The sequence below is a fragment of the Salmo salar genome, chromosome 29 (genome assembly GCF_965601325.2).
Source record: "Salmo salar chromosome 29, fSalSal1, whole genome shotgun sequence".
NCBI classification, from domain to species: domain Eukaryota; kingdom Metazoa; phylum Chordata; class Actinopteri; order Salmoniformes; family Salmonidae; genus Salmo; species Salmo salar.
In genome coordinates, this window is record NC_138319.1 from 17,291,990 (window position 1) to 17,308,549 (window position 16,560).

Genomic DNA, 16,560 nt, shown 5'->3' on the forward strand with positions numbered 1-16,560 from the left:
GTCTGACTGAATATTTCATGAAGCCTTGGTGCAGCCGGTACACAAAGGCCGTTTTCAAAGGCCGTAGCCAGCAGCACCACACAGCTGTCAGTTCGGCGTGGGACGCAAACAACTTTCAGTGCGGCTAAAATTAAATTAGCGGACGGGGCGAGAGAGAGCAACCCTGCAGTCACTTCACACAGGACAAGGCACAAAAAAAATATTTTTGGAACAATAAGTACAGTGTTGCTTTTACAGTGAGAAGATTGAAGTAGCCTGCCACAGAAGGGTGCCCAATTGAACGAGACAAATGCGCACACACAAGTTCACCCACAGCACTACAGTAAATAGCCTACGGCAGATCAAGCATGCACGTGCACACACACACGTTGCACAGAGAGGAAGTACATAGAACTGTAGTCTGCAGTGCTACTCCCAAAATATAAACAGACGTCACACACAAATACTGCACAACTCAATGTAACTTTAACTATGCAGCGCTACAAGCTACAGTACAGGGCAACGGTCCAGAGGTCACCATGCCACCGGTTTACTGGTCCCCATGCCACGCTGGAGTAGTGAATAGAGCTAGAAATATGCAAGGTGTCAAGGGTGCCTTTCTTAGACACCGGTAGAGGAGAGGGCCGAGGAGGGACAGGAGAGTGAAGCTGCGAGGAGAAAGGGGGTATAAACCATGCCACACTGCATCAAAGCTGCTTTCTCAATGAAGAAGTAACATTGCTATGCCATGTTGTCAACTTCACAGAACATCTAAGGAAGGAGATAGCTGAGAGAGTTAAGACCGACCTGATTGCTCCAGGCGCAGTACAGGTCACAGAGAGCGCTCCAGTTGTTGTTCATCACGCAGTCCAGCACCTTGAGGTGAGCCATGATTTGCTACGGGGGGGGGGGGGGGGGGGGGCACTGCCCCAGGGCTGCCTGTCAGTGTCAACTGTGTATCCCCCCAACCCTGGCTGTTGCCAATCGTGCTCCGATGTCCTGGCACAGCAGGGGGTATAAACAGGGTGGACAACACGTCATCAGGAGGCGGCAGAGGGGGTAGCATCCCTATGCCCATCTGTGCGTCCAGCGGGCATTCTGTCAGATGTGGGCATCCCCTTCAAAGCTCATTAACACTATCTTAATAATGCATACATTCGTACTCTGCAGGACCAGTGAACACATAAATACACCACAAAAAAGACGGGATGCAGGAGATCCTCAGAGACTTTGGTGTCTGTTGCCGTGACAAAAGAGAGACATCAATGCTCCTTGGTTACGGTCCAATTCTAAGTTGATGGACAGGAGTATCCATGGTTACCTACGAGTGACAGAATTGGGAGCTACACCTGCAGAGTCCTGGGAGGCAGATTCTCCCTCCCTCTCCCCTCCTCTTGACAGTCTTCTCAGCAGGCTGTACTGTGAGACTCTCGGTGCCGGTGTCTGCAGCCGTGCCAGGCGGTCGGAGGAGCTGTGACAGCTTGCACCGATCGGAAGGGGTGCTGCGTCAGAGAGGGCACTAAACCGACTAGGACAGAAGGCACAAGTCCTCTACCTCCCCCCGCTGCTGACAGTCCTGAAACCAACTCTACTCCAGCAAGACGAGAACAGGTAAGAGACACTGCAACTGCGCCCACTCACCTATACTGTCAAATGTAAAAGTCATTATGAAAGACGGTAAAGTCTTAAGAAGCTCCTAGCTGTGTTGTCTTGGGTGAGACGGAGAGGATTCTGCAGTGCATCTGCCTCCACAGCGGAGTCCTGAGTGACTCTGCAGTTTGCAGGCAATGCGGGTACTCTCACCGGCTTCCTTCCTTTATATATTTATTTACTAATTTTAGCATAAATCTATTTTCTTCACAGGAGGAATACTCCCTGGATGACAGCAAGTGAAAGGAGTGACGCAGCCCCACCCTCAAAACAGACGGAGCACGTCCAAAGTTTCTCGCCCGAGTAAAGAAATAAACATCCAGTCAAACCCGGCTTTTCTTAACAGTCTCTTATCTCAGTATCTCAAAAACAAAACCAACAAAACCCAAGAGACTGGATTAGCTAAAAGAATATGAGAGCACTGGATTACTGAAGGGTGAATATGCAGAGTTGTGTGCTGCTGGAACCCTTGATGCTCTATCATATCCAGAGGGTTATTATTTTGCGACATTAAACACTTTCATCACTGAAACCTGTGATGCTCACATCAGAACCCAACAAATTACCGAGGCCATGACCAATTACCAGCCTAACAGTGCCAGACAATGAGTTTGAGTCGAGGGCTACAGGGCCTTCATGCATTTTTAATACTACCTTACTAGACACATAAAAACACATGCACGCACACAATAAATTAGAGAACCACAGGATGTCAGCTTGCCACTGCCTGAAGGGAAAAGCTCAACGATCCAATAGCCTGTGTGCATAGGGATAGCTAAAACCAACACACACTGTAACACTGCCAACCCATACCTCTAGCCCAATTGCTGCAGAATTTAGACCTATGTGAAAGAAAGACTGCATCTAGCATGTTTAGGCTAGAATCAGCTTATGAAACCCTAACCCATCTTTCTATTGTTAGTTATTGTGATAATAACTCTATGTGGAATGGATCTAGGTGACAGAGGAATAGGTTTGGGGATCAACATATATCAGAGGTGGCTGACAGTGTAGGCAGCAGCACGTTCAGGGGACCACTGTGGGTCAGAAGGCTACAAAACACACTGGTGTCAGGCAGGTCACTCTGGCCACACTCATCATGTCTAGACTGGATGACCCCCTCGGGGCCCCATCCACGGCACCGCATCAACAAAGTGGGAGGATTCATAGCCATTGGCCCCTGTAACCACCGCACTCTCCCAGGTACATAATCACAACCCATGCCTGACTTCGGAAATGACTGCTCTGCTCCTCTCCCTATGAGCATAACCCTTCTAAATAGCCAAAAGGCTAACTGGCAAAATCTAAAATGTGGTGTGACCAATGAAAAGCTGCCGTTTCGTCAATGTAGCTGATGCAAAAGATCAAAGACCACAAAGGCTGTGGAAGGCATGATGGGGACTAAACTAATCCAGACAAATCTGTCAATCTCATACATGCAGCAATGCATAATGTGTCCAAAACATCTGGAAAGAGGAGAGATGAAAAGGGCAAACAACAACAAAGAATTTGGAAAATACCACGTGTGAGCCTCTGCCTATAAATAGCATCTCAACAACATACTGTCGTAACATCCTGCTGAAACGTGGCTGTGCAACCCCCATCCCATCCTCCCACTACCAGGAATAGGCTGGTCCGGAGCACATCACCCCATTCCCCACCAATATAATCCAATCAATCCTGAGTTATGGATCGTGTGGTGCAGACATGCAGTTCCATCGCTCGTCCCCACACACACACACACACACACACACACAAAATCAATGCCGCCCTGCTGCTCTGAACAACACACAGTGCATGCATGTGCCATGGAGGGACAGAGACATGGTATTGTATCACAGTCTAAGCTACACCTACTCTAAATAGCTTAATCTAGGTGAACTGAACTGTGAACCGACATACAGTGGGCTTTGGTGTCAGGTCAACTACAGGTCTCGGTTTCTAAGAATTCCTAATACATTGGCCAAAGGATATCGTACAAAAACACCAAACGTCGGCCTCCGACATTAGGATAAGAACAAAATTCTCTCTACCGTTCCCTCATTCTGCCGTTCATTCATGAAATCATTCATTCATCAGGGTGCCCTTGCTCATTTCCAGTACTGACGCCGACAGGAAATAATGTGGTTTCCTGCCAAGAACCTCAAAGCCCCTACTAACACCAGAGCTCAAGATATGACCCCGATAACAACCTTACGTAAGCTCTCATTGAAAAACACACAGGAAAAGAAGTGAAAGTGCTTTTGGAGGTAGATTTGCAAGTCAGGAGAAAAGCTCATATGCAGGAAATTACTGGTAGGGAAACGAAAAGGACGGGCAACTTCTCCCCATTAGATTTGTGGTCTGAGATCTACGCACATCAAAGGCTTAGATGCCACTGCCAATAATTGAGAGTAATTTGTCTTTATGGGAATCGGTTTGGTATAATAACTGCATGTAGCCTATCAGCTGAAGAGTAGATGGAAGATGACGCAGTTGTACATCAAAGAAACCATATTTTCAAGGCAATTTTTGTTATGGCGGGACATAACAGTGTTAGTCAGCGGCCGTCAAAAGGCATTGAAAGAGACAACTTTTAGCATCTGTGTCGTGTAGAAGGAGTGAGACAGAGAGAAAGAGGGGGGGTGACAGGATGGCTGATCAGGCTCATAGCAGGAGTTGGCAGCCGGTCACTATTTGGCATGACAATGCCCGTCCCTCTGTACGCACATTCATTCATCCATCCGCACCGACAGTGTTAATCTGTGACTTGATGAATAAAAACTAGAGGGAAACAAATGAAAAAAGAGAAAGGAGAGAGTACGACCGCAATGTAAGGTGGGCGAAGTTGCGTCCTTGTACTTCATACTACTACATATCAGCCTCAGTGTGGCGTGTCTCGAGAGACAGAGAAAGACACAGGCAGCATAGACGCCTTGGGCATATGTAATGGACACCACCTCGGCTTCAGTGAGCATTAGGCTGGTGCTGCAGTGTCTGTCTGCCTGTCTTTCCCCTCCTCCACTTCTTTCTACACCGTCCCTTTATCTTCCAGAAGGACGGGGGCATCCAGGCAGAAGAAGCTGTGACAGTGAGCCAGTTGGAGTAAAGAGAGAGAGAAAAAAAAGAGAGGGAAAGAGAGAAAGAAAAGGGCTGGCGTGTTTTCTACCAGCTAATCTCTCTTCTTCCTGAACCCCTCCCCTCTTCATCCATCCGTCCCTCTCTCCAGTGCCATAATGGCATTCAGCTCATAGCCAGTTTGAGAGAGAAAGATAACATCCAGCAGGGCCAAGCCGTGAGGGGACTTCATCCCTCGACCAGAAGAAAAGATGGGGCATGGTCAATGTGTAGTAGGTAACGGCCACACATACAGTACCAGTCAAAAGTTTGGACACACCAACTATTTCAAGGGGTTTTTCCCTTTATTTTTACTATTTCCTACATTGTTGAATAACAGTGAAGAAATGAGAACTATGAAATAACACATGTATTAACATTTTTAAAAAGTCTTAAAATCAAAATATTTTTTATTTATGAGATTCTTCAAAGTAGCCACCCTTTGCCTCAATGAAAGCGTTGCACACTCTTGGCATTCTCTCAACCAGCTTCATGAGGTAGTCACCTGGAATGCATTTCAAATAACAGGTGTGCCTTCTTTCCTTGTGTTGTGACAATTTAGGGGCGGTACACAGAAGATAGCCCTATTTGGTCCATATTATGGCAAGAACAGCTCAAATAAGCAAAGAGAAACGACAGTCCATTATTACTTTAAAGACATGAAGGTCAGTCAATACAGAACATTTCAGGAACTTTGAAAGTACCTTCAAGAGCAGTTGCGAAAACAATCAAGTGCCATGATGAAACTGGCTCTCATGAGGACCGCCACTGGAATGGAAGAGCAGAGTTACCTCTGCTACAGATGATAAGTTCATTAGAGTTACCAGCCACAAATTGTAGCCCAAATAAATGTTTCACAGAGTTCAACATCAACTGTTCAGAGGAGAGTGTGTGAATCAGGCCTTCGTGGTCGAATTGCTGCAAAGAAACCACTACCAAAGGACACCAATAATAAGAAGAGACAGGAGCAATGGACATTAGACAGGTGGAAATCCGTACTTCGGTCTGATGAGTCCCAATGTGAGATTTTTGGATCCAACTGCCGTGTCTTTGTGAGACGCAAAGTTGGTTAACGGATGATCTCTGCATGTGTATTTCCCACCGTAAAGCATGGAGTAGGAGGTGTTATGGTGTGGGGGTGCTTTGCTGGTGACACTGTCGGTTATTTATTTAGAATTCAAGGCACACTTAATTAACCTCTTACATCTAGACGTTCCGCTAGCGGAACACCTGCTCCAATATCCAATGATAGGCGTGGCGCGAATTACAAATTCCTCAAAAATACAAAAAATTGAAGTTTTCAAACATATGACTATTTTAAAGACAAGACTCTCCTTTATCTAACCACACTGTCCGATTTCAAAAAGGCTTTACAGCGAAAGCAAAACATTAGATTATGTCAGCAGACTACCCAGCCAGAAATAATCAGACACCCATTTTTCAAGCTAGCATATAATGTCACAAAAACCCAGAAGACAGCTAAATGCAGCACTAACCTTTGATGATCTTCATCAGATGACACACCTAGGACATTATGTTATACAATACATGCATGTTTTGTTCAATCAAGTTCATATTTATATCAAAAAACAGCTTTTTACATTAGCATGTGACGTTCAGAACTAGCATACCCCCCGCAAACTTCCGGGGAATTTACTAAATTACTCACGATAAACGTTCACAAAAAGCATAACAATTATTTTAAGAATTATAGATACAGAACTCCTCTACGCACTCGATATGTCCGATTTTAAAATAGCTTTTTGGTGAAAGCACATTTTGCAATATTCTAAGTACATAGCCCAGCCATCACGGGCTAGCTATTTAGACACCCGGCAAGTTTAGCCTTCACCAAAATCAGATTTACTATAACAAATGTTATTACCTTTGTTGTCTTCGTCAGAATGCACTCCCAGGACTGCTACTTCAATAACAAATGTTGGTTTGGTCCCAAATAATCCATCGTTATATCCAAATAGCGGCGTTTTGTTCGTGCGTTCCAGAAACTATCCGAAATGGTAAATCAGGGTCGTGCGCATGGCGCAATTCGTGACAAAAAAAAAATTCTAAATATTCCATTACCGTACTTCGAAGCATGTCAACCGCTGTTTAAAATCTATTTTTATGCAATTTATCTCGTAAAAAAGCGATAATATTCCGACCGGGAATCTCCTTTTCGGCAAACAGAGGAAAAAAATCACAAAGACGGGGGCGACCAGGGCACGCGCCTAAGCCCACAGTCCCTTGATCGGCCACTTGAGAAAGGCGATAATGTGTTTCAGCCTGGGGCTGGGATGACGACATTCAGGTTTTTCCCGGGCTCTGAGCGCCCATGGAAGACGTAGGAAGTGTCACGTTAGAGCAGAGATCCTTTGTAAAAGATAGAGATGGCAAAGAAGTTCAAGAAATGGTCAGACAGGCCACTTCCTGTAAAGGAATCTCTCAGGTTTTGACCTGCCATTTGAGTTCTGTTATACTCACAGACACCATTCAAACAGTTTTATAAACTTTGGAGTGTCTTCTATCCAAAGCCAATAATTATATGCATATTCTAGTTACTGGGCAGGAGTAGTAACCAGATTAAATCGGGTACGTTTTTTATCCAGCCGTGAAAATACTGCCCCCTAGCCATAACAGGTTAACTAGCATGGCTACTACAGCGATACACCATCCCATCTGGTTTGCGCTTAGTGGGACTATCATTTGTTTTTCAACAGGACAATGACCCAGCACACCCCCAGGCTGTGTAAGGGCTATTTGACCAAGAAGGAGAGTGATGAGTGCTGCATCAGATGACCTGGCCTCCACAATCACCCGACATCAACCCAAATGAGATGGTTTGGGAAGAGTCTGACCGCAGAGTGAAGGAAAAAAATCAGCCAACAAGTGCTCAGCATATGTGGGAACACCGACTGTTGGAAAAGCCTTCCAGGTGAAGCTGGTTGAGAGAATGCCGAGTGTGCAAAGCTGTCATCAAGGCAAAGGGTGGCGACTTTGAAGACTCAAATATAAAATACATTTAGATTTGTTTAACACTTTTTTGGTTACTACATTATTCCATATGTGTTATTTCGTAGTAGAATAATACTGAAGACATCAAAACTATGTAGAAAAAAAGTAAAAATAAAGAAAAATCCTGGAATGAGTTGGTGTGTCCAAATGATACACACACCACTGCAAAGTAGCTATGAATAGGTGACCTTCAGTCCAACGAGGCCACCCATGTCAGAGCTTCCCATTGTCTCTTCCAGGGAAAAAAAGGGGCAATTGATGGCAGGCTTGATCCAGATAGGGAATGCCCAAAAACACATTGGACACACACTCACAGTCGTGACAATAACAGGCTGAGGGCCAATCTTGGCGTTTGCATACAGGGAAAGCCCTTAGAAAGGACACTCCTGGTAAATTCCCCAAGACAGGGCGTGTGTGTTTCTTGTACGGGGGACATAATGATCTTTCCCTGGGTGGAGTTCAGGTCAGGGGCTTGTGTTGAGGACTTGTTTATATGAAGAAAACCTTGAGGAAAGTGCATTTAGAGGGCATTGAGCTACAGACGAGGGAGAAGCAGAGCAAATTCGTTTAGTCAAATCTCCATAAATCCAGCTCATTTGTACTTTAACTTAAGCATTGATAAATGACAAAACAAAATTTAAGGAAATATTTACTAAGGATGAGATTAAATCTCAAAAACAAACTTTAGCTCATCGTTACAGTGAAATCATAAAAGGCGTAATTGAGTTTGGGACTTCATGAAAATGTGTCTTCTTTTGACACGAGGAGTGTGGTGTTGGGATAGACTGTGGGAAAGTCTTTCACTTCGAGTTTCCACCCAAACCGGACAGCATTCGCATGGACACTACAGTCCACATGGAGTGCACTGACCACAGAACATCAAACTCACTGTTAAAAATAGAGCTTTCTGGAAACTCGCATTCTGGCTTCAAGAAGAATGTCAGGGAAGGAATAGGGCAGGAAATAACGTTTTTTTTAACTTCAACCCCCAGGGGTTAAATATAGCGTCACAGAAAACATGTCGGAATAGAGGGCGAGTGAAAGACAAGCGCATCGGGGATAAAAGAGCAGGATTTTACGGGGGAGGGAGAGGCTACGTCTAGTGGAAAGAGGAGTGCATCAACAGCACTCAAAACACGGCTACTCCTCTCTCCCTCTCTCTCTCTGAGCAGGGGATGGATCGATACATGTCGGAAAGAGGAAATACAGATAGCCATCGGAGGGTGGGTACAATGACAACCGGCACTGAACTAGTGCAGGAATGCACACCCCTGCATCAACACGAACACGATGAAATGGTTTGAACCATCATAGTCAGAGATAGTTGGTTAGGGAGGGCCAGCGACAGACCTTCCTCACTAACATCCTTTTATAACGGATCAATACGTCACAAATTCTGAGCAAACAACTCAACAGCCATAGTATTATGTGAATGAAAGGGTAGGCAACAGGACCAGAGGTCCTTCTAAATGTGGATTGAGCATCATGTTTGGGTTAGTTGAGAGTGGTAAGAGGGGATCACCCAGGATGAACCCCAGAGCCAGACACTCACGAGGAGAGGGGCCTCAGCTGGTCATGCTGGACCCAGCCCTGAATACGGGGGGGTTGAGGAGTGGGGTGTGTATGTGGAGTGTTTTTCTCCTAATGACTGTGAGCAGCTGTGCCTAAATTACCCCTGCGTGGCTACCATCACTTTCCTCACAGCCGGGGAGAGGGGGTTAGGTGAAGACAGGCCTTGAAATCTCCCTCATTAAGGAGATGGGAGTGAATGGGACAGAGGCAGCTCCACTACAACCCCCCCAGCCTCTGTCCTGCCCTGGTTGCCTGGGGCCTGAACTCTCATTAGACCCGAGGGAATGGGATTTCATAAGCAGTGGCGCTTGTGTAAGAGACAAGGGATGGAAGTGTGTGTCTGCGTGTGTGTTAGCAGGTACAGAGTAGCACCTGCCCAGTTCCCACATGCCAGGCCGCAGGTGCTGATTATTGCTCACAAAAGGGGGCTTCAGGCGTAAAGAGCACAGCGCTGACACGTGGCTACATCTTTGCATTTCCATCTACCTCCATGTTTGAAAGGAGAAATTGTGAAATAAGAGGGGCATTTGTTCTTCAGGATCCTACATCAACCTCTGGAGGACCTCCCCTTTGACCGCTGTCATTTTTCAAATAGTGGACTGGGACATAGGCCTTTGTGCAGAGCAGTCCTGCATTGTCATCTTTGGGGTCTTTAAAACAGTGGTGTAAAGTACTTAAGGAAAAATACTTTAAAGTACTACTTAAGTAGTTTTTATTGGGTATTCATAACTTTTACTTCACTACATTCCTAAAGAAAATATTGTACTTTTTACTCTATACATTTTCCTGAGAAACCCAAAGTACTCGTTACATTTTGAATGCGTAGCAGGACAGGGAAACTGTGAAATTATCAAGAGAACACATGGTCATCCCTACAGTCTGGCTGACTCACTAAACAGAAATGCATCTTTTGTAAATAATGTCTGAGTGTTTGAGCGTGCCCCTGCCTATCCGTACATTTTAAAAACAAGAAAATGGTGCCGTCTGCTTTGCTTAACATAATGAATTTGAAATGATTTATAATTTTACTTCTACTTTTGATACATAAGTATCAAAAGTGATACATAAGTATCAAAAGTACATGCAACTGCTAAAATATACTTAAGTATATTTAAAACCAAATACTTTTACTCAATTACTATTTTACTGGGTGACTTTCACGTTTACTTGAGTAACTTTCTATTAGGATATCTATACTTTTACTCAAGTATGACAATTGGGTACTTGACCACCACTGTCTTTAAGAGCCCTCAGCTGCAATTGTGGACATTTATCATCCAAAAACAAAGTTTGAGACAGGCAATTCCATGGTAATGGAATGACACGGAGACTCAAATGTTTTCCCTTTCAAAATGTATACCAAACAAAAACGATGTATTTCAATGTTTAACAAACAATATAACTATGCACAATGACTACTTTTAACAATTTCCACTGCACATTTTACAAAAACACATTTACAGGAAGAACTGTGCAGATACAAAGTTTGGTAACATAATAAAATTGTGGGAGGTTTTACCGCAATTATGTTAGCAAAGTTTGCATTTGCAGTTTTCCAGTAAATTTGTTTTTTTTACTGTGTAAACTGTTCAAAGTAGCAATCTTGCATAGTTGTATGGTTTATTAAACTTAAAAATCCATGGTTTTTGTTTGGCATACATTTTAAAGTGAAAAATTTGAGTCTCAGCATAATTCCATTACCATAGAGTCACCCAGCAGCACAGCGTTAAAGTAAGGCACAGACAAGTGAAACAGCGACAAAATAGGGAAGAAGTGGGACTGTGAGTATGTTTGCTTGCAGTAGTAAGTACCGAGAAAGAGGGGGAAAGAGAAATAAGAGGGGACATTGTAATAAAACATGATAGATGCATAATTTGTGTCTGCTGAAGGATTCAGAATCACCTGCTGTGAAACTGTGGTTATAGTTTAACTTGGTGAAGAGGAAATCTTTAGGTGGCTTGAGAGGTACTAGACTGGAACAACTGCTGGGAGTAAAACCAAACCACAAGGCTACTTCACAGTTCCATGCCTGGCTATAAAAGTCATAGCCTTCCAGAATACGGAACCAAGTATGCTGTAGTTTTTTTAGGTGTTATTCCCCCTCCATGCTTGCTTCCTAATGTATTATAGGGCTTTACTGTCTGCGTCGAGCTTCGATATCTGCACCGCTTCGAACTTGGGACTTCAGAATAACTTACCTCAGACAACTTCCGACTGCCAACGATCACACCTGCACACCTCACTCCCCCTTTCCATGGTGCCCCTCCCTTCCAACACTCCCCTGCCATCTACCCCTTGCCTGCCTTGCTCCCAAAGATTTGACATCCATACAGTACACACTCCTGCACTGGGTAAGAGGATTACGCAGTAGTGGTTTTGCCATGTCGCATGACGGGTTAATCCAAAACATGCTACTGCTATACTGTTATGACATGCAGCCAGCCTCTGATGACGATGATGTAACTGTGGATGCCACTGTGTGTGTGGGGGCTTGGGATGAGGTTAGAGATGTGTTCTAGAATGTGGCATTTATCTGAGCTTGGTATAGGGCTGGCCAGAAAATGGACAGTAAGATTAGATCAGCAAATGGAAATTATATTTGGACGCCGTAAGCACTCGGAAAGTGGTTATAAAAAAAGAGCAGCGAACTCTGTCACCTCACACGCCGGCAGATGTGAATGCCGTTGCATTGCTCTGTAACACTTAAAATCACTCAGCGGGAGTTTGTTCATAGAAACTTTGCACCGGGATTCACAGCAGCGCAAAAGGTCATGGGTTTATGAAAGTGAGGATCATTATCACACAACAGCGTCGCGTAGTGTCTTTTTAATAGCATTCAGCAAGTGTTGGTGACGGTCAGCATCAAGTGTACCTATTGGCCTGAAATAACAGAGCCAATAACATGAGCCAACACACACACACACACACCACCTTGTATTCCAGACATAGGCCTATTGATGTACAGGTAACTGCCAAAATAATGGAAACACTTGAGTAAATGAGGCATACAAAGTATTTTGAAAGCAGGCCCTTCCACACAGGTGTGGTTCCTGAGTTAATTAAGCAATCCCATCACGCTCATGTATAAAAATGATAGGCAGGACATTACTTTGCCTACCATGGCTATGCCCCCATAGTATGACAATGCCCCCATCCACACAGGGCAAGAGTGGTCACTGAATGGTTTGATGAGAATGAAAATTATGTAAACCATATGCCATTGCCGTCTTAGTCGCCAGATCTCAACCAAATTGAACACTTATGGGAGATTCTGGAGCAGTGCCTGAGACAGTGTTTTCCACCACCATCAACAACAAAACACCAATGGAATTTCTTGTGGAAGAATGAGTTCCAGATACTTGTAGAATCTATGCCAAGGTGCATTGAAGCGGTTCTGGCTCGTGGTTGCCAAACACCCTATTAAAAAATACACTTTATGGTGGTGTTTGCTTTATTTTGGCAGTTACCTGTACATCGCTAACAACACGCGTGGCATCAAGTCCTCCATGCATCACAATACAATTTTGTGGGTTACAAAACAATGAAAGCATTACAAGTCTGACCTATTTTAGTCAGTGGGTCTGAGGTAAATGCTATAGTCTCAAATGTGTTGCTGTTCCAACAGGTGGTGTGCATTGTGCTTGTTTCCGGCATAACTGTCAATCACTAGTGAGCGTGAACCAACTGCAACACAGTGCCAGTGTTGATAAAAAGGATCATACTGAAATTACGCCATTAAGAGTAGAGTAGAGTAGAGTATCTCCCTTGAATTGGTTCAGGAACTCTAATCAAAAGGCTTGTTTGAATGACACCCCAGTGATAGACAGCTGTTATCTCTAGACTACATTGGTGATTAAAATGCATTCCTAGGATTTGTGCAAATTTAACAACCTCAATATTACACACATATCCACACCATTTTACTAACTGTCGGGCGGCAATCGGGAGTCTGGACAAATGACCTCGTCAAAAAGCCATTGTCTTCTGGTCGGTGGGCAAGACGCGCCACTGTCACAATTAGAAACAAGCGCTTGTCCGATGTGAGATTGCACCGCAAGCTTACGGGGACTGTCACATTCTCAGCCTTACCACACCTAAAATGTGGGAAAAGTCTTACCTCACAACTTCGAGACACGTCTCTGTGTTTATTCTCTTCATCGTCTTGCCGTGAATCAGTCCAACGTGTCGCCATTATTTCATTTCAAACCACCAAGGCAAAAGTCCTTTGGAGCCCACATTGAGAAAGGGGGAAGAGATCCAAAACCAAGTGATAGGCTACTCCGTCCAGCCACAGTGGAAGCAGGAAGGGTTCTAATCCACACCACAGTCCTCCCTCTTCATTTTCGTTGATTGTAAAACTCTACATGGAATAAACACAGTAGAAAGTTAAAAGATGATGAGATGAAATGAATACATGCACCCTATCCGAGAGCAACAAGCACCTCCCCAGTAGGCCATTTGAATGACTGGGTCTTGTGCTTCTTGGTCTCAGTAAATAATAAAATAGTTTATTAGGCTACATTCACATAAATGTTTACACACTGGTGGAATACCCATGGGGCTTCAAATATACTGTCACATTGTAAACTTTAGTTCATACAATTTCGTTTATGGAAGCAGGCTATTATGCAACGAAAGACCAACATAATAACATATTCAATATAGGCCATCTCTAAACAAATGTAATTGCTTTTGTATTCCACATTCAGTTGCGCATCAGTCCAGGATTCAATTTTGTTGAGAGCACTTCGGCAGGAGATGGCTACTTGTACTGTATTACACTACTATTGCTTGTAAACAATGAACTGTGATTATCATATTCCTGCATGGTCCGATCTCAGTTGCCATCAGATGCAATGAAGTGCGTTGTTGTCATTGTCGCATGATTGTGTTATCCACTTGTTTGACCTAAATCGAGATACTGACGACAGTCGACAGCTGGGTTGCATGGCTTTTGATATGCATGTGGTATAACGACCAAGTCGCTTAGGATATTTTTTTATTTTATTACTTTGTTGCAATGCTTGACCGATGTCCAATGCCAAATGGTCAGGTGTAGATATGCATAATACATAATAAAATGTATATTAATCAAAATACTATTCTGTTTAGAGACACGACTGGATTGCATACACACAGTAGCCTAAGATTGACGCACGAGTTTTCTGGATAGGTTGCCAATGAAAGCACGAGTAAATATCAGCCATCATGCGCCCAAAGCCACACAACGAACTACCACAGAGAACGTTCAATGGAACTATGGTTTATAGTTGTCGCAAAATAGCCACATAATTCGGTCCAGTTCTAAATTGAAACGCTGTCGGCGAGTGTGTTTACGAAAACAACATTGTATCACCACACAAGTTTGTATCAAACAAACAGCAACTGAAGCTGTCGGTAGGACTGTACATCTGCATGAGCAACCTACCTGTTACAAATTCATGAAAAACTCCGTAGCACAAAATTATACATTGTCCTCGCTTTAGAAGAAGAGAAATGACTGTTGTTCATAAAAGTAATTCAAAGGCAATAGGCAATGTGTCAAACGCAAGTGTGTTTTCGCTGACTACCATTACCAAAGACCACAACAAGCGGGCTATTTTCGTTTGAGTAGTTACCACTGGATAGCTAGTGCTAGCTACCTGTTAGGAAAATCAGGCTAAAAAAAACAAGGTAAACGCCCATTACAATAGATTTACTATTTTGACCACGCGAGAAATTTCACGGCGCTGTTATTCATTAAAATTCATAAAATCCTAGAGCGTTCTTCATCCACATTTTACAACAGAATTGAAACAAAAAGTATTTCGTCGTATTCCTTTTTGGTCCCTGTTGGCAGCGCGCAACAGACTAGGTTGCAGGATGGGCGAATCTCCGATTTTCTAGAAACACCGCCCCTCTGCTCATTCTCGGGTCTATTATCCAATCACACTCAACGTTTAAAATCGTGTTTTTAAACCCAGCCAACTGGACAGGTTCTTACATAAAATGTCCAGGAATATTAGTGGTCACTTCAGTGACACATCACTAAACGTTTGATCAGGGCGATTTTTTTTAATACACATGTCAATCAAGTGGCTTTTTACAGGATCATTGATGCAAGGGCTTTGACATATAGGCCTAATTGAACAATCTAAAGGTAATTTGGTGATCTGTGGAAGCCCGCTAAAAACGGTGGTGTGTGTGTGTGTGTGTGTGTGTGTGTGTGTGTGTGTGTGTGTGTGTGTGTGTGTGTGTGTGTGTGTGTGTGTGTGTGTGTGTGTGTGTGTGAGAGAGAGAGAGAGAGAGAGAGAGAGAGAGAGAGAGAGAGAGAGAGAGAGAGAGAGAGAGAGAGAGAGAGAGAGAGAGAGAGAGAGAGAGAGTGAGTACGTGACGCTATGTCTTGCCAGCTTCACAAAACCTAATTGAACTAACCTGGAGGATGCCAAAACTTTGTATTCTGCACTTTCATTCGGGTCTGGTACAGTGTATTGTAACCTACTATCCATAATGAGTCAAAGTGCAGAGCAGAGCACAGTCAACTCTTGTCAGAAAAGAGTGTCAGCTGAATGGAGGGCCTTGGTGTGATGGGCATAGCTGAGCTGGAATTCCTGTTCTCCTCTGGCTCTTTGACAAATAGCTTCCTGCATAGTCTGTAAAAAACAATACAATACATATTATCTAGAGAACCTCCTTCCATGTTCATATTATGTTAAGCTATCAGAACATTTTTGTATAGGCCTATTTCCACATCTCAGCGTATTTTCCTTGGCATGTCATAGATCATATTAGCTCTTTGAGCAAGATCCATAAATTGTTTTCTATACTCAGCTATTCTAAATATTCCAGTAGGATGTGAGATACCAAAAAATGCAGTGCTAGATGTTTTTCAACAGAAGTCATGTACGTAGGATCATGAGTAGGGGCCACATTCACACATTTCCCCCTCCTTCAGTTCTTGAATGGTTCCAACGTGTTCTTTAGTTGTAATATGGCACTTACCATTCACTGGCTGGATCCCTAACTGTATTATTGTGACATGTAGGGCATGGCAGACACATGGGACTCCATAATGCATGAAAAAGGCTCCACAGCTGATCCAGACAAAGACAAAGGGGGACAATGTTCTGTTTGCAGTCCACTCCAACAGAACAATAGAAGTGGGACAATAGGGGGACTCTTTTGACCCATTATGTGTTGAGGGCTCCCTAGCTTCAGAGAGAATCCATTGTTTAAAAAGCCGCTGGACCCTCAACCAGACAGTGCAGGCTT

At 43.8% G+C, this 16,560-nt stretch overlaps 1 protein-coding gene across 4 annotated transcripts in view; it reads right to left on the reverse strand.

The window, feature by feature from the left end:
- arhgap21a (Rho GTPase activating protein 21a) overlaps window positions 1-15,165 on the reverse strand; it is a 103,235-nt gene extending 88,070 nt beyond the window's left edge. For all 4 annotated transcript variants that reach the window (XM_082970711.1, XM_082970709.1, XM_082970710.1 and 1 more), the window contains exons 1-2: window positions 14,738-15,165; window positions 13,427-13,669 (exon numbers count right to left, since the gene is read on the reverse strand). In XM_082970711.1, coding sequence (XP_082826837.1) covers window positions 13,427-13,501 — 75 coding nt within the window. In that variant the 5' untranslated portion in view covers window positions 13,502-13,669; window positions 14,738-15,165. The remainder of the gene's footprint in view (window positions 1-13,426; window positions 13,670-14,737) is intronic.
- Between the last annotated feature and the right edge of the window lie 1,395 nt (window positions 15,166-16,560).